The sequence below is a fragment of the Ammodytes marinus genome (assembly GCF_949987685.1).
Source record: "Ammodytes marinus genome assembly, chromosome: 4".
Classification (NCBI taxonomy): domain Eukaryota; kingdom Metazoa; phylum Chordata; class Actinopteri; order Uranoscopiformes; family Ammodytidae; genus Ammodytes; species Ammodytes marinus.
Genome location: NC_137233.1, coordinates 23,312,535 through 23,330,428, shown reverse-complemented (window position 1 = coordinate 23,330,428; position 17,894 = coordinate 23,312,535). Strand labels below are relative to the sequence as shown.

The 17,894-nt window shown below is 43.0% G+C and overlaps 1 protein-coding gene across 1 annotated transcript; it reads right to left on the bottom strand.

Annotated features, from left to right (window-relative positions):
• Nucleotides 1-208: 208 nt before the first annotated feature.
• Nucleotides 209-16,725, bottom strand: myh7ba (myosin, heavy chain 7B, cardiac muscle, beta a; the record flags this gene model as incomplete). The annotated part of the gene is made up of 42 exons (XM_080026599.1): nt 209-220; nt 437-586; nt 772-867; nt 979-1,083; nt 1,204-1,374; nt 1,656-1,781; nt 2,582-2,785; nt 2,910-3,102; nt 3,213-3,328; nt 3,439-3,563; nt 3,693-3,858; nt 4,063-4,246; nt 4,341-4,537; nt 4,635-4,753; nt 4,832-4,958; nt 5,051-5,440; nt 5,641-5,731; nt 5,814-5,959; nt 6,089-6,265; nt 6,421-6,663; nt 6,775-7,030; nt 10,428-10,564; nt 10,724-10,847; nt 10,942-11,059; nt 11,158-11,245; nt 11,575-11,651; nt 11,744-11,876; nt 11,971-12,150; nt 12,227-12,397; nt 12,614-12,763; nt 13,204-13,322; nt 13,423-13,561; nt 13,681-13,784; nt 13,869-13,967; nt 14,084-14,147; nt 14,248-14,340; nt 14,947-15,043; nt 15,332-15,359; nt 15,467-15,623; nt 15,797-15,940; nt 16,069-16,172; nt 16,629-16,725. The coding sequence occupies 42 exons, from the start codon at nt 16,723-16,725 to the stop codon at nt 209-211; spliced, it is 5,817 nt and encodes a 1,938-aa protein (XP_079882725.1).
• Between the last annotated feature and the right edge of the window lie 1,169 nt (nt 16,726-17,894).

The window sequence follows — 17,894 nt, the reverse complement described above, 5'->3', positions numbered from 1 at the left end:
CTGTTTGTCAAATTAATAATATAATAAATTCTTCTTTAGACCTTCTTTGTGGGATTTCTCTATCACATGTTCACACTTTAAAAAAACAAAAGAATGCTCATATTTCCAGCTTTAAACGTTTTTATTTGGGTGCATCCTCACAGTCAAGCACAGCTGTTGCAGCTGGCTGTCTGTGATATGTTTGGCCACAGCGGTCAGCCTCAACGCATCACTCAGCAAGCTGAAATACACAAGACGGATGTTTATTAGCAACCACATACACAGTGTCATAAAGTTGCTTATGAGCACAGTAAATATCACATGAGCTAAGTGAGGTCATCTTCAATAGAGGACTATATCCAGTCTCTTCTATGATTAGTTCTGCAGGCTAATTTTAATAAATACTTCCAAAGGTCACTCAATTCCACAGCATGCTGTAATATGAAATGCATTATACTTTTGGTTTACTTACCTTGCCACCTTGGTCGCGGGTGCGAACACGGAGCTTGTTGACCTGTGTTTCGGCCATTTCAGCCCTCTCTTCTGCATCGTCAAGCTCATGCTGGATCTTCCTGAACTTAGACAGGTTGGTGTTGGCCTGCTCATCCTGCAGACAAGAGGAAACCAAGAAAATTATCTAGTGTACAGTCACCTGAAGAGACACTCCTCATCTTCAGTTCTTTTACCACAGTATAAAGCACTCCAGTACTCCAGCTATGGTTAATCATGTATTTAAAATGATAATGTGTCACTGGCGGAACAATAATGCCGAACTACTGATGGTGTACTCACCGCTTCGTCAGCCTGCCTCTTGTAAGTCTTCAGCTTGGCCTGCAGTTTGTCGATGAGGTCCTGCAAGTGGACCAGGTTCTTCTTATCTTCATCAGCCTGCACAAACAGCAAAGGGAGCTGTCATTCTACGTTCAATTTTGTAAAATACATGTACAGTATATCTTTGAAAACCCAACATGATCTATGTGCAAGCAGACTGGTGTTTACCTGGTAGGAGAGGTCTTTTATTCTCCTCTCATACTTGCGGACTCCCTTCTGATACTCTAGGCTCTTCTTTTGCTCAGATTCCAGTTCATTTTCCAGTCCTTTCACCTAGTGGAAAGATGAAAAAATAAACAGTCTAGTCATTACAAATTCATAACCTAACTTATTACTCAGTACAAGGATGTTCAGGTTGGGCCACAAAAGCCTTTCCTTTGACTCATCTCTCACCCTGGCCTCCAGCTTCTGGACCTGCTTCTTGCCGCCCTTGAGGGCAATCTGCTCAGCCTCATCCAGACGCATCTGCAGATCCTTCACGGTCTGTTCCATATTCTTCTTCATCCTCTCCAGGTGGGCACTGGTGTCCTGCTCTTTCTTCAGCTCCTCTGCCATCATGGCTGCCTGAGAATGTTAGAGAATCAGAGTTGAGTGGCCATTAAGTAATCCTTAACTGGACTGGAACCAACAGCAACAGCATCAACAGGCCTCTGGCACAGTTTACAGTGGCTGTTGTACAGTGTTTGTAAGCTGGTTAATTGCAGCAGAGATCTAATAACAAAATAGTACAAACACAGTGAAGGCTGGTGAGTCAACCAGATCACTATCATATCCCCTGTTTCGAGTTATTTTGGAGTGTACATATCTCAAAACGCACTTTGTATTCGGTTTAATCCTGATCTTACATCAGTGATGGCCTTTTTGGCCTTGTCCTCTGCATTGCGGCACTCCATCACAGCATCATCCACCTCATTGGACAGCATAGACAGATCACTCTCCAGCTTCTTCTTCTGGTTTATCAGTCCAGTATTCTGGAGTAAAAGATTACATTTTTAATTCTTCCCATATTAACCCAATGTGGTTTCTTTCATTCGTAAAACTGATAACCATGATCTGGGTTTCAATGGAACTTAACATACCATCAATAAATAGAGCAGCTGAACCAGAAACAGACATAAACAATCAAACAACCACAAAGACTAGCTAGCTGAAATGAAATACTCCTTTCATGTACTGAAATTAGGTGAAGATCTTTTGATGCACTCATTTGGTCATTAAGTAGTTTTTCATTAAAGGTGCAGTGTGTAATAAAGGTGTATTTTTCAGGGCAACGCTCCCTTGCTAACCCCCCGCGTTCAGAGAATTTACTTAAGCTACTGTGGCCTTCAAGGACAACAATCAAGTTACAAAAGATGGGACTGCCATCCACAATATCAAGTGATGAGCTGAAATGTATTTAGTTAGTGGAATTTCTTCTTCATCTAACATGTGCATTTCCGGCGGACACCAACGATAAAAATCTGTAAGGCAGTTAAGTTTGACTGTTCTTTGCCACTGTACTACAAACCATGGCGGTGCAGCATGGCAGCATGCCCCGCTCCTACACGTAGATATAAAATGCTGATTCTATGGTGATAAAAAACAAACATTTATTTTCAAGATTATACACAATTTCAAGATTCAAGATTATACACTAAATAAAACATACTTGAATATTATAATCCATTTCTACCAAGTCTTTTCCAAAAACAATCCCCAGGACACATTGCGCTTTTAAGTGTTTTATTTATCATGAATGCAGTGGAGGGTGGTTTTAAATGCATCTTCCTACCTGAGAGTGCAACAGGTTGACTCTCTCGCTGGCCTCCAGCAGCTCGTGCTCTGCTAGCTTGCGCGCACGGTCATTCTGTTCTAGCAGGGCGCTGAGCTCTTCAAGCTCGGAAGCCAGCAGGTTGTTGCGTCGCTCTGTCACCGTCACCTGCTCCTTCAGCTCCTCATTCTGGTGAATGGTCTCATCCAGTTCCAATTGAATGTCCTGGAGGCACAGTTGGAGCATAAGCACACTATTTTATCTAGCATTGGATGGAATTGGAAATGCTACATTTGCTAATTAATTTGACTCCAGGGAAGTCGATCGACTGTCTGCCAGATGGACTCACCTTGATCTGGACCTGGAGGTTTTTCAGGAGTTTCTGGGACTCTGCTGCCTGCCTGTTGGCGTGGCTCAGTTGCACCTCCATTTCATTCAGGTCTCCCTCCATCTTCTTTCTCAGGCGCACTGCCTCATTGCGAGACTTGGCCTCTGCATCTAAGGTGGACTGCATGGACTCCAGTGTTCTCTGGTGGTTACGACTGGAAGGTCAAATACGTCATGGACACAAATATTAGGGGTGTAGATGGTGTGGTTGATGGGATAGAATTGCATAGATCTGATCATCGAAAGAGTAATCAATAAATCTCACCGAAGGTTGTTGATTTCTTCGTCCTTCTCCGCCAGCTTCCTGTCAACATCCGCCTTGGTCTGGTTAAGCTCCAACTGGATGCGGAGACTTTTCCCTTCTTCATGCTCTAGAGTGCCCTGAGACAAACAGACAATTAATGCTTGAAGATATTCTTGGGCCACCGCTGTCAAAAAAATATCCCAGAAAACAAGTATTAAGAAGTGAAAGAACTATGCAAACTACTTACTTCGGCTTCCTCCAGGGCGGCTTGAATCTCACATTTCTCCACTTCAAGACCCTTCTTTATTTTCTCCAGCTCATGGATGGTCTTTGCTCCCTGACTGATTTGATCTGACAGGTCAGCGATCTCCTCTGGGGGAGCAAAGATAGAAAGTTGTTCACAATTCATATAAAGGCAATTTAAAACTAATACTTGTTTTTAAGGCAGCCTTTTAACTTGGTTATCATGACTTTGGAATCTTGAGCCACCTATAGATATACCTTGGAGGTTCTTGTTTTCCCTCTTGATAGTCTCCAGATGATCCACGGCCTCTTCGTAGGAGTTCTTCAGTTTGAAGAGCTCTGTGCTCAGGCTACGAGACTCTTTTTGAGAGGTCTCCAGCTCACACTGGCACTCTTCATATTTCTGCTTCCACTCAGCTAACACCTGGGGGCAACAATAAGACACATTTTTGCAGTGTAGCAATATCCATGTGTATAGGCCTTGTTGTTGTACCAGAACCCAATCCGATCCAGTCATCAGGCATACATGGCTGATGCATAAATTAATTTTATTCAACTGACGTATTAAGGTGATTAACACTGACGACTACAAAAGCAATGCTATGTAACTGTCGCCATCAGCTAATACCTTGTCAAAGTTCCGTTGTTTCTTGTCCAAGACGGCAGCTGCAGCATTGGCGCGCTCCAGATCTATGACCAAGTCCTCGATCTCTGTCTGGAGACGATTTTTAGTCTTCTCCAAGGAGGAGCACTTTGCATTAGAAACCTCCATATTTTCTTCAGACTCCTGCAGACGTGTTACCAGCTTCTTCCTGATAGGAGACAAACACATTTGGTGCTCCTACACTCAAACGATCATGGAGTAACATCTGGTTTTGTAAGTTAAAAGCTCATCTCACTACTCACTTTGCTTCTTCAAGCTCCTCAGTTCTCTGAATAGCATCAGTTTCATACTTGGTCCTCCACTGAGCCACTTCAGCATTGGCCTTGGACAGAGCTCTCTGGAGCTCAGCCTTGGCCTCCTGTTCCTCATCGTACTGCTCTCTGAGAAGATCACAGTCGTGTCGAGAAGACTGCAGGGCGTGGGCCATGGCGCTCTTAGCCTAGGAGACATACCATGATGATGGTGAGCAGTTAGGCGGAACTAAAGTTAGCTACTAGTTTTGGAAATATTGAATGCTGCCATGACAAAGAGCTCACCTTATTCTCCTCGTCCAGCTGTTTCTTGAGCTCCTCAACATTCTGGCTGTAGGAGTTCTTGGCGCGCTGGAGCTGGGAGACCATGACTTCCCGCTCTTCAAGCTTCCTGCTCAGCTCGCCTAAAAAGAGAGGTATTCTTTTTACCAACCGATATGTGAAATCTTTTTGTAATATTTCTGATTGTGGAAGTTCCTTACCACTCTCAGCCTCAGCTCTGCCCCTTTTGGTGTTGGTTTCATTGAGCTGTCTCTGGAGCTCGTCAACCTTTGATTTGGCCTCGTTCATTTGGTCTTCATACATGCGGCTCATCTTTTCTAAAGTGGCCTGCGGACAAGAGATGGAAATGTTGATGTACCTTGTTTAGTCCATTACGACATTTTAGTTTTATTACAACTGTCATATTTTTTTCTATTTACTTTGCCCTTGGATAGATGCTCCACAGTGGATGCTAGATCGTCCACCTCCATCTTGGCCTCGCTCTTCTCCTTCTCCAACTTCTGCTTAACTCGCTGCAGGCTGTCGATCTGCTCACTCAGCTCTGCGACGCTGTCAGCGTGCTTCTTCCGCAGGGCCGCGGCGGTGGCCTCGTGGTTCAGCATGCCTTCCTCCAGGTCGCGCCTCAGTTTCAGTAAGTCCGTCTCTCTCTTCTTGTTGATCTCTACCTGGACTGAGGTGGCCCCACCGGCCTCCTCCAGGCGCTCGCTGAGATCCTCCAGTTCTCGAGCGATGTCGCAACGCTGCTTCTCCACTTTGGCCCTGCAGGCCCGGTCGGCCTCCAGCTCCTCTTCCAGCTCCTCCACACGAGCCTGGAAGAACACAAACGTAGGGCATTGCCATAGGTTTTGTTTCAACGCCAGGGTGGACACATTAAGGGTCTGTGGATCCTTCCCCAGTACATTTGAGCTTCAAACACTTTATTTCCTGATTTTATGGTGTTTTTTACAGCTCTATTGTCAAAGTGATCTTTAATAACTGGTCTTTTAAAGGTTAAGAGACTAGTTTCTACCTGTAGCTCCTTTATCCTCTTCTGGAGCTGAATGGCCAAGGCTTGCTCGTCTTCGATCCGAGCACTCTTTTCATTTATTTCGAACTCCTTCCTGGTAGAAAATATTTGGCTGTCACTATTAATCATTCTCAATTGCAAGATCATGTTTTCCTGTGAATATAACGAAAACTCACTTTTTCAGCTTTTCGTCAAGTTGCTGCTTGTCATTCTCCAAGTCCATAACAGACTCCAGGGTGAGTTTCAGATCTCCCTCCAGCGTACGTTTGAGTCTTTCCAGGTCCATACGTAGCTTCTTCTCTTGTTCCAGTGAGCCCTCCAGCTGTTTCCAAGTAGGAAAGTTGGCAACAATGTCACATTTGAAGCATACAAATGTACAGTAAACCAAGACGGAGTGAGGGATAAAACAGGATTTTTTTCCTATACTTTATTGGGCGACAGTTAAACTCACATCATCTACTTGTTGCTCGAGCTTTGCCTTGGCTTTGGTCAGAGTGTTGACTTTGTCTTCCTCTGCCTGCAGGTCATCCAGAGTCTGCTGCTGAGCCTCCTGGAGAGCTTTCTTCTCTTTGGTGAGCTTCAGTATGGTCTCATCCAGAGTTGCCATTTCCTCAATCAGATTCTTCACCTGCAAGTCAGAAAAATTGAATATATTTGACGCTTATAAAATGACAAATAAAACACACATTTATTTATACAATCCACTAGCTTTTCTGTGGACTGTTCAGTGGCCTTCTAGCACCCTCTGGAGTTATCGCACTGCTCTCTTTTTCCAATTATCACCTTGTTCTCAGTGGCATGTTTCTCCTTCTCCACTTTAGCCAGGGTGACCTCCAGATCATCGATGTCCCTCTTCAGCTCGGAGCACTCGTCTTCCAGCTTGCGCTTCTTGGCGAGCAAACCAGCATTCAACTCCTCCTCGTCCTCCAGCCTCTCCATGATTTCCTTCACTTTGGCTTCCAGCTGGATCTTAGCTTTGATGAGCAGGTCACAGCGCTCCTCTGCATCTGATAGATTGTCTTGCTCCTTTGAGAGACAGGAAAGTAAGGGTAGGTGCTCAGTTAATTCCCACATGAAAACATTATCTTTCTTTCCAAAAGCTAAATGTGTGAATACATCAGGAGGAGTGCCCCTTACTGCCTGCAGCTGTAGAGACAGGTCATTCTTCTCTTGGATCAGGCTGACCTGCCTCTCCTCCAGATCTTTGCGTTTGACCTCAGATTTATCCAGAGCCTCCTTCAGCTTGGCCAGCTCCTCCTTCAGAGAGGCTAGCTCTTTCTCTGTGGCGGCGCTCTTCAGCAGAGGCTTGATTTTGAAGAAGAGCCTCATCCAGGGCCAGTGCTTGACCGTATTGAAGGCCCGGATGTTCCACTGGATTATTGTCAGAGCCTCCCTGAAAACAAGACAAGTAAAAGAAAGGAAAGGAACAGTGAAGATTTTTGTAACATCAACATATTTCAGGTCAGGTTAAAAAACAAAATAGCACAGAGACCAGTGATTCCAAATCAGGGACTACCCCAGGGGGTATTTCTGCATTTGCTAATGGGCATGTGAAAAGATTGTGGAATAGCTCAACTTATTTAAGGCTATATATCTATATATTGCTATCAGCAAGGTCTAAAGTTGGCTAAACATAGTTGGATAAACGGTTAAAACAGTTAAACAGCTTGCTAGAAAATAATGAATAAATGGTTTAGCTTCGGTCACTAGTGGTACAAATAGGAATTCAAGGGGAGACACAGCTGGCAAAACATTGTTTTCAGGCACTGGTCAGTATTGAGATGTGTTGCTATTTCCTTCCATAACATGTCTTCTTTCATACTAGTATCAATAAAGGGTCCAAAATGTACATTTAGGTGTTTATTTGACTAAACCTGGTCTGTTTGCGTCTCTATTTTGCCCCTATACAACCATTTTGAACTGCCATTATATTATATTTTGAATACTCTGAACAAAAAAATCTCAACTTCTAAAGCACTAATGTCAACTTAACTTCCAATAATCTATTTTAGCTCTATTCCGAAGGTTATGAGGATTTGTTCATGTGTGGTTCATTGTCTGATTCATGATACATTGTGTTCTTAGAAGCATGCAGAAAATACATTGTTAAGGCCTGTACAGACTACAGAGTGCTTTTTTATTTATAAAAGAAAGAAATGCTGTATCCAAAATCTGTTCAGTAAAAACTTTGGACTCTTATATGTTGTAAAAATTAAATAAAGATTTTAAACCTGGCTGTTTTTTAAAGAGATGCAACTGTATGCATAGCTAATTAGTAAGTTATATTCAAATTTGACCATTTTTTCATACATTTAGGGGAGAACGGGGTAATTTGTCACATGGGTTGGATGTCACATTCGTTATATCTCGCCACCAGAGCGCGCTAGCTCTGAAATGTTGATATAAAAAAGGTCCAGAATTGGGATCAGAGGTCACATACATAGACTTCCTTGGAGTTAGACTGCTGCATTTCAGGTGAGAGGATGTTTTGTGTTTTTCATGTCAAATTCAAAATATTTTGCTTCTCAGTATTTTTCTTCTAGGCTTTCACACAATGGGTCTATAACAAAACACTTGTTACCCTCAGAAAGTGTGAAGGGTAAACTATAGTTTAGATTGTGGTTAGCAAGCTAATTAGTTGTCAGATGGTTGTTGGCCTTGATGCTAGCAAGAAATTCAAGTTGGGGTTGGTCGTCAAATTTTTTGGGGGGTTGGTTGTCACATGTTATCTCAAGGCAGCAGCCAGAAAAGGAACCCAATAACGAAAGAAATTGTCAAGCTGTATCCTCACTGACACCCCAGAGAAGGAAAGAATAGAGCAGGAAAAGGCAGCTAGCAAGCAAAAGAAAAAATGGCAACAAAATCAAAACAACCCAGTGCATCCCAAACTAGACCAGCTGCCAAGGCTACAGAACGTTATGTAGGCCTATTTGTCAACTTGACAATGCAATTAAACATTCAAATTTGGTCCTGCCTCCTTGCCTTCTTTTTAAGATTTTTCCCATTAAGATAACATTGTGACAAACAACCCCATAGTGTGTGACAACCGACCCCTTGATGGGGTTGGTTGTCACAATGTGTCAGAGTGTCTTTGATGGTAAATTACTTCTTCATTACAATAAGTTGGAAAAAAAGAGAGACACACATTTCTAGCCAACACCTTAAGCTTCAATTTAATGTAGGAATGGCTATTGACAGATGTTTTGGTGATGAGCAATTCTCACTAGAGTAAAAAGTGTGCCTACTTACCCCGTTCTCCCCTATACAATACAATTGCTGCAACCCTCAGTTCTTTTAAATCGAGTCTGAAGACTTTTCTGTTTCCACTTTAACCTGTACTTTTTATTTTATTTAAAGGTTTTACTTCTTTTCATTCGCTTTTAAATGTCTTCTAATGTGTTTTATGTATTTTAATCTTGCCCCTGTAAAGCACTTTGAGTGGCCTTGTGTTTGAATTGTGCTATATAAATTATCTTGCCTACAATTATTGCTTTATTTTATATATAAATGTAACAATATAATTTTTGATGTACGTAAGTAATCAACTGGCAATGATGATGCACTTTCATTGAAAGAAAAACATTCACAAAAATATACACTTATAGTTAATGTTAAAATATCTTAGTTTAAATACAATTGAACACATTTGAAAGATGCCTGATGGTGGTTTGAGCTCATATCAAAAGGTTCCACATGGGGCTTTAAGAGCAGTAGTAGAAGTAAAGTTCAGATCAAGTAAAGTGAAGAAGGTCAAAAAGATTTGTCCTGGACTTCCCCGTCTATTTATTTAGTTTCTCTCCTTGGCGCTTAATTTTTGGCACTAATCCTGCAACCATCCTTGTATCTAATCATACACCGTCGGAGGGATGGGACATGAAATCATACACCTAATCCTGCTTTTGATGTTTCATGACTGTGACCAAACAGGGCTACCAGATTGATTTAGTCTCAGTAGAATGGCGTCGCAAGGCCCTAAATATGGACCCGGGGCAGACTGCTCAAGGACTTCCTGTCAGTGTTTAGAGGGTGAGTTTGACTGGAGAGTGCACACGACATGGGCGGGAGGTGACTGAATGAGGGTGGGGGGGAGCTGATTGCATTTTTTACATGACTCCATGCCGGGTGCCTCTCAAAGGTGAGCGCCTGTGTTTATTTAGAAACTAAAGCCCTCTGTCCGACGGCCGACTTAAATCCTCTGTCACCCGCCACATATCCCACCAATGTGCTCACTTAGAAGTACAGGCGCCGTTGACAAAAGGGGCTAAGGGCCATCGGGCACAGAGGGGGCAGGGGGTTGTATTTTTAGGGAGGGCCCGAGCAGCTGCCACTTGACACATGTCGCCACCTGGCTCCGAGGACACCATCAGCATTGTTTTAATTTGGTGAGAGTGGATGGAGAGAATGGAAGGAGACCTGTGAGAGGGTGTGTGTGTGTGTGAGAGAGAGGGAGGTATGGGATGGGGCCCTTATTGCCAGTAGGGCCACACACATGCTTGGTAACCATACAAGGGCAAGCACACGCCTCACACACGCCGATAACACTGCCCTTGCATGCCGCACATACTGGAGCAAGGGAGTGAACACTAAGGTATAGTGTATCACAAGCTGAAAGGCTCGCAGCCGATCGTGTTGCTTTTGAACCTGTTCGGAGAAGCAACTGTTGTGGGAGGTCTTCCTGTGTGTTATCAACCTCAAAGGCTTTGATGTGCCTATACATTTCATATTCATTCACGTTTCTAAAAAAAAAGTTATTTCAGTTGACAAAAGTAAAAGTCACTTTGTTTTATTACCTCCTTTCTATTATCTTCATCATCTCCGTCCTCATGATTTTGCCCCGAGCGGCTGCCTGTAGCAACGTCAGAACCTTTGCCAAACGTTCGTCCCTTAGCACCTCAAGGTGACCCAGCAGACCGGCCTTGAAGAACACCTACATGTGCGCCAAGACATCAGGGGAAGGGGTAATTTGAAAAAAACAAAGACAAGTAAGTATGGGTTTGACAGCACTCTCTTCTTTTTGAATACCTAAAAAGTGCTATGTTGATTATTTTACCACTCCCAGCTCGTCTTTACACAAACTGCCTCCTACCTTCGTGTGTCCGAATCTATACTGGCTTTGGTCGATATTCAGGGAGGCCAGCAGCTTCTCTGAGGCTTTCCTGCTGTCCACAAACTTATCATCTGGGATAGCATGGGGGTTCAGGATACGGTATCTTAATGAATGAAAAAAAGATTGTTAAAGCACTGATCACTGTGACTTAAAGTCCATATCATGATATCTGAAGAGTGATGTGAATGTGACTGTACCGCTGTTTGAATTCAGCGTAGAGGAGGCGGTTGGGAAAGCCCTTCCTGCAGATCCTGATGCCCTCCAGCACACCGTTGCAGCGCAGCTGGTGAAGCACCATGAACGGATCCATGATCCCTGCACAGGTTGACAGGTTTCAAACATGAGACTAGTACCATTTCTTTAACTTCTGAAGCTATGTAATGATTGCGCTGTGTGATTGTGAGGTGTGTTACCTGGAGTCTTGGTCTCATTAGGGATGATGCAGCGGACAAAGTGAGGCTGGGTGCTGCGGAGGTTGGTCATCAGCTTATTCAGATTTTCCTGGAGGAAAGGAGAAACAAGGCAAATCAAGTTCAATGTTACAAACATCACTCATTGCCCAAAGTAACAAACTCTTAATGTAAAACGCTGTATTCTGGAAGACTTCGTGTTCCTTGCATGCAAAATCCTTGATGTAAAGGAGAGAGGAGCCAGCACAGACTTAAAGTGATGTTCATGTGATCATTGCCCTAAACATCACTGCAAGTCTTAACTGCCTCCATCCCAGCTGTCCAGCGATGCCCGCAAAACACAAACAATTTAAAGTTATTTGGAATAACCTTCGTCTACATTCAGTGGCATCAGTAATGGATGGATGGTGTCAGTCTCACCTTGTGAAGCTGAGACACGGTCTGGAAAGAGGCTCCCTTCTTCCTCTTCTCCTTGCCGCTAGTCTTTTGGTCGGATGCTGTGAGGTAATTAGCAGAGCAATTCATTTGACCACCTTAAAACATATCTCCTATGGGCTAAAGATCTCTATCCGAATCCTTGTTACCGTACCTGAGTCTGAGCAGACATAATTCTCAAACAAAGAAGCAAGCAGCTTGTTGGAGGACTTCTGGAAACACACCACCACCGTCTCATTCAGTGGGTCTTTATTTTTGTCCAGCCAGCCAATAATATTATATGGCACCTGTAGGGAACAGCAGGAACATCTCAAATATTGAATTCTGTATGTAAGAACTAATATTGGAAGACATTCTCAAGGCTTCAGTGTAACCACTTACCACTCCGGCATAGTGCCCCAGCTCAAAATGGGCCTCGTACTTTCGCTTCTTATCTGGCCGCGGCTTTAGGAAATTAGGCGACTTCCCAATATGGTTATCATACATCTTGGCTTTAAAGCTGTTGTCGGTGGCCTTTGGGAACATGCACTCCTCTTCGAGGATGGACATGATGCCCATTGGCTGGAGAAGAGCAGAGTGTCAGTTGGTCTTAATGTATGATTCAACTTCTATTAAAGGGATGAAACACTTTGTTTACCTTTTCAATGAGATCGATGCAGGCTTGAAGGTCCAGCCCGAAGTCAATGAAGGTCCATTCAATGCCCTCCCTCTTGTACTCCTCCTGCTCCAGGATGAACATGTGATGGTTGAAGAACTGTTGCAGTTTCTCATTTGTGAAGTTAATACACAGCTGTTCAAAGCTGTTGAGCTGCGATGAAAGTGGAACAGGTGGTCAGAGGAGGCATGGTATGTGAACAGTATGAAATACATCAGAACAATACGAAAAGATGAAGCACAGAGCTCCTCTGGCTGATACACTAAAATAGGACCATAGAAACAGGAAAAAAAGGAGTTGGATGAAAATAGTTTTTAGTATAATATAACTTTAATCCACAAAAAGGAACTGCATCATGGATCCACTTACTTCAAAGATCTCAAAGCCAGCGATGTCCAGGACTCCTATGAAGTACTGGCGGGGCAGGGAGGTGTACAGGGTCCGGTTGATCCGTCCCACAAGCCATTTGAACATTCGATCATACGTGGCTTTGGCCAGAGCACCAACGGAGTAGGTAACCTACCCAGGCAAACACAAAACATGTATTCAGCTGTCATTCCCATGGATAGCCTCTGTTGCTTAGCTACCAGATTCTAGTGTGTGTGTGTGTGTGTGTGTGTCGGGAGGTGAGCGAGTGTATTGATCAACTTAGTATTAAGAAGCTGGCACACTTCGGGGGGGGGGGGGGGGGGGGAAGGGGAAAAAATGTATAATCCATTGTACTGCAGTTGCTTTGATACTTTGCGATTTAATAAAAAAACCTTTGAAAAAAAAGAAGAAACTGGCACACATCAGAATACTAGTCTTCCAGAAGATTGGAGTGAAGCTGAGCAGACTGATTTTCATGCTACTTTAATTTTATCTCAATCTACTGACAGGTTTGTTGTTTATTGTGCCTCATTTTACAAAAAAATACATGTCTCTATTAACACAACAAAAAACAGACAGCAGTTCCTCACCTGTTCAACACTCTGTCCCTTCACCACATATTCATTCCCCACCTTCACCCTAGGGTGGAGGAGGCCCTTGATGAGGTCAGCTGAACTGACTCCCATCAGGTAGGAGGCCTTGTCTGCACCTGATGACCAAACGGGACAACAAAAAGTCAGTCAAGCTTGCTTTTAAATCAGATGGATGTTTTTTTTTGTGCCCCTCGTCTCTTTTTCGCTGGCTCTCACTTTCAGTGCCGTCAGCCTCCGCCTGCTCCTCGCGCTGCTTTTGCTTGAACTTCATGTTGCCGAAGTGCATAATGGCGCCCACTATTTTATAGCAGCCATACTTCTCATCGGAAAGGAAGCCGAGGATATCCATGGCATGCTGTGAAGAAGCCAGGGAAAAGTCATCTCACAACGTCACACCATTTACTCAATGTGCAGAATGTGTTCAAATGCCACTGCATTTCTCTCTATGTAGGAAGAAGAAAAAATTGCTCTTACATCAGTGGCCATCAACTCCTGTTTGTCATCCATGTTCTCCACCACGGTCACGCCCTGGGAGCAGAAGTGGTAGTCATATGGGTTGGAGGACACCAGCAGCATGTCTGGAACAAAGAGTTTACACAGGGTCACGTCAAAGTCCTGCAGTGTTACAAATGTAAATCTCCAAAGCAGCCGGAGAGACTGACCTATCAGTTCTGGTTTCTGCTGGGACATGATCTGGTAGTAGATGTGGTAGCTCCTCTCACCGGGCTGCTGAAATATCACTCTGGATTTTTCCAGAAGATCTAATGGACAAAGAGAAGAGAAATGTGTTCAGTTTAGACAGGAAACAAGAAGAAAAATATGGCATGATGAATGCATTGTGTGTTTTTCTTTCCTATTTTTTTTACCATTAACTCACATATGTCAATATCAGACGAGGCTAGTTTGCCAGTTGGTCCAAAGTGGATCCTGATGAACTTTCCCTGTGAGAAATTGTACAAAAAATATCTTTACAAATGCTCTAAAAACCGACCAACAACTAGAAGGAATATTAATAACCTGGAGACTTAAAAAGGTACTCACAAAACGGGATGAGTTGTCATTCCTTAGCGTTTTGGCGTTACCGAATGCCTCCATGGCGGGGTTCGCCTCGATGATCTGATCCTCCAGAGTCCCCTGCGAGACAATTTTGGTTCATTTTAAAATCGCAGTTAATTCATTTAGACGCATTATTTTATTTTATGCAGCTAAAACTCAACCCTGTTTTAGTGGCAGAACCTTACTGCAAAAAAATCAGGTGAAAAGCGAGTGAGTGTCATGTAATAAGCATGATTGAATAATGTTTACACAACCAAAGGGGAACATCATAACCAACTGAAACACCGGTTGTTAAAGCTGTGGTAAAAACCAATGGCTGCCTTGTTTTTTTTAATGATGAAGTGTGGTGAACGCAAGGGAGAAAAAGGTAGGAAAAATGACCATTAAACAACAAAGAAAAGTCAAAACCAAAACTCAAAGCCAAAGGAAAAGATATATGAAAATTCCGAGCCCAAAAAAAAAGAAGGCATGGAAAGGGAGGGAAAAAATGAGACTCATTCATGAATGTAATCAGTTTTCACATTCACCATTTTGATAGTGAGGAAATGTATGGAGACGGTTTAGAGGGAATGAATTGGAGGATTCCTGGGACCAAAAAATAATTAAAAAATTTAATAAATTAAGGAAATGAAAAAAAGCAAAAAAGCTGGGAAACAAAAATAAAGTTTGCCACGTCAGCCTTACGCCTTTTTTGCCTTGTGTGTCCCCAAGAGCAGCCACTATGGCAAAATACTGAATGACACGTTTCGTGTTGACAGTTTTGCCAGCACCGGATTCTCCGCTATAGGAGTGTAAAAAATAACAAAATGCACATACAACAAGAAAAAACTAGTCACAAAACTGGTGAAAGTAGTGTAAATGCAAATGATTTCACTGCATGGTTCAAAACAGATAAAAAAAGAAAAAAGGCAAAGAAAAGATTTCAGTAAAAGCCAAAAATATGAAATCTTTACAGTGCCCGTGTAAGGATGGTCTGTGTGTTGTATGGCTGCTTATACACTTACAAGCTGTCTGCGTCTTCTCTGATCGGGACAAAAAAACATATGAAAATGAGGCACCTGGTACTTACGTGATGAGCATGGACTGGTTCTCCCGATCTGAGAAAGAGAAAATAACAAAAAGGCTTGTAACATATAAGTATGTGCATCTGTACAGTATGTGCTTGTGTGCACAGTTTGGGCTTATAACATTTTAGTGTACTCACTGCGCAGCATTTCATTATATGCATTATCTGCTACGGAGTAGACGTGCGGCGGCACCTCAGAGCGGCGTTTGCCTCTGTAAGTGGCAACCACAGGGGCTGTGTACACGGGCAGCCATTTGTATGGATTCACCGTCACACAGAAGAGCCCGGAGTAAGTCTGAGGACACAAGACACACATGACACAATGTCAACCTACTGTAATCTGCTACCAACAGGTTGACATTGCCCAAGTTTACAGCTGTCATTTAACTCTGGATAATTATGCCTATGAAGGGAACATGGAAACATGGGAGAGGGGAAAGTTCCATTAGTCCTTAGTGGGATACTCACATAGATCATCCAGGCAGAGTAGCGTCTGCGCAGGTTGTACAGCACAGAGGCCTCATTGAGGTGTGTCAGCATGGCCATGTCTTCAATCATGTCATACCTAGGAGGGTTCATCTGCTGGATGTCCCCATCCTTCACCGTCAGAGTCTACAGTGAGGGGCCATAGGCAGACATGAGGAGGGGGACATGGTGCTGTGCATATAGTGCTGAGGAAGAGGTGTCTATAATAGTTTGGATTTTCATTCATCACTGCATATAGAGGGATAATCACTCACCCTCCCATCTTTGGTTTCAACAATGACTTTGTCACCGCTGCGCTCCTTGATCTCAATCTCAATGTATGCTTCCTTCTCATCCGGGACCCAGGCTCGCTTCTTACCTAAGAGTACAGCAGAAGGCGGGACAGTGAGTCGCATGTTGTGAGGGAAAAGCAAAATACTCCAAAATACAAATGTTAGAAAGCTGAAATAAACAAAATTATTGATGAACAAAAATAATTAACCAGATGTGTCTTTGTGGCAAAAAATAATTTCAGCAAGTTTGTTATAGTGGATGTTATTTAATTTATATCGAAACCTCTAACTTAACAGTCAAATGTGAAAGATCTGAAAGTACAAAATATCATTTATACATATTTTGCCATGCTTCAAGACTTTTAATTTCTTCAAAAACACTGCAACGTCTGAAATCAGAATGTTTGCCTTATTTGAAAACACATACAAATGTATTATTGAACCAAAACTGAATTAATTTCTGATGTGAATATTTTTTGTTGGATTTGCCGTGTGTAACTTTAGATGTTTATAATAATAAATAATAAGTATAGTAAGCCTACCGTCGAAAGCGACGTTCTGCGCCTCCACCAGCTCCAGTTCAGATTTGCGTAAAAACTGCGCAGCGTCCCCCAACTCCTTCATGTCAAAGCGCGACATGGTGGAAACTCCTCTTCGGGCCCGTACCAACGGGACACAGCGAGTTAGACAGGCGAGGTGACGAGCCCCTTTGGTAAGAAAAGAAGTTTGTGTGTTAGGGTGAGAAGCTTTGTCTATGTTAAAGCTGTTTCTGTAACTTCAGCCGTCCGTTATTGATGCAAATAGAACGTTGCCATGAGAACACTGCTCTGCGTAAAGAGCGCAAATCCATTATCATCAAATGAGAACAAAAATATAAAAGCCTGTCGCGTCAACTGACACGTGCCAGCGAAGGAAAACAGTAATTGTGTACTGCTGTAAATTAAATTAAATTAAATTATTACTCTACAAGAGGCTTTAAAGGGAAGCCGACCCGCGCGTAAAATGCTTAAATAAACAACCTACCAAACACAGGCAAAAAGCTGTCCACTGACCTCCGGTCGACCACAACGAAATAACAGCTTGGTGAGATGTGCCCTCCTTTATACTGTGTTTCTCAAGGTCACGGTCAGTGGACATATGTCCCTCATTAGCATATGCCACCTCCTCCGACGCCTATTGGTGCTGGGCGCCTGTCTCAGTTGACACAAAAGGAAAGCTACGTTTTTGTCATTGCGCTAAACCCAAGCCGGCTATTTTTGTATCCCAGTTATTTTATACACTGTACACACTGCGAGGGAGTGGGAGAGAGTTACATTAGAAGCATCCCTGTAAGGGAAATTTTTGCCTCTAAAAAGACTGAGATTTATGTGCACACCCAGAAAGTTAAACTGGACAGTTGAAGGAATTCTTCAATGGAAAACCACTCAATTACACCCATGGAATAGTGAAAGAAAATTTGAATTACAGCCAGTAGTCTGAAGTATATATCTAGAGTTCATTTGCTGTTTTTTCCACTCTCACCCTCCTGATACACACACACTAACTCTTCCCACTTTAGGTAGCTGTGATGCTTGTGAACTCCTCTAGGCCTCTAAGTAATAGCCCCTGCTGCTTTTGTGTTGTGAAGTGCCAACAGGGATGTTTGCTATTGTGTGTGGCCACAGAGGATGCAACCTTAGAAGAGATTATTTCAGGAGCGGTGTGGCATTAAACATGCTACTATAAATACACAACATATTATTTATAGAGAGAAACATGGCGCGTGGCTCCCACCACACAATCAAGTGTCTGGTATGAATTCAAAAGGA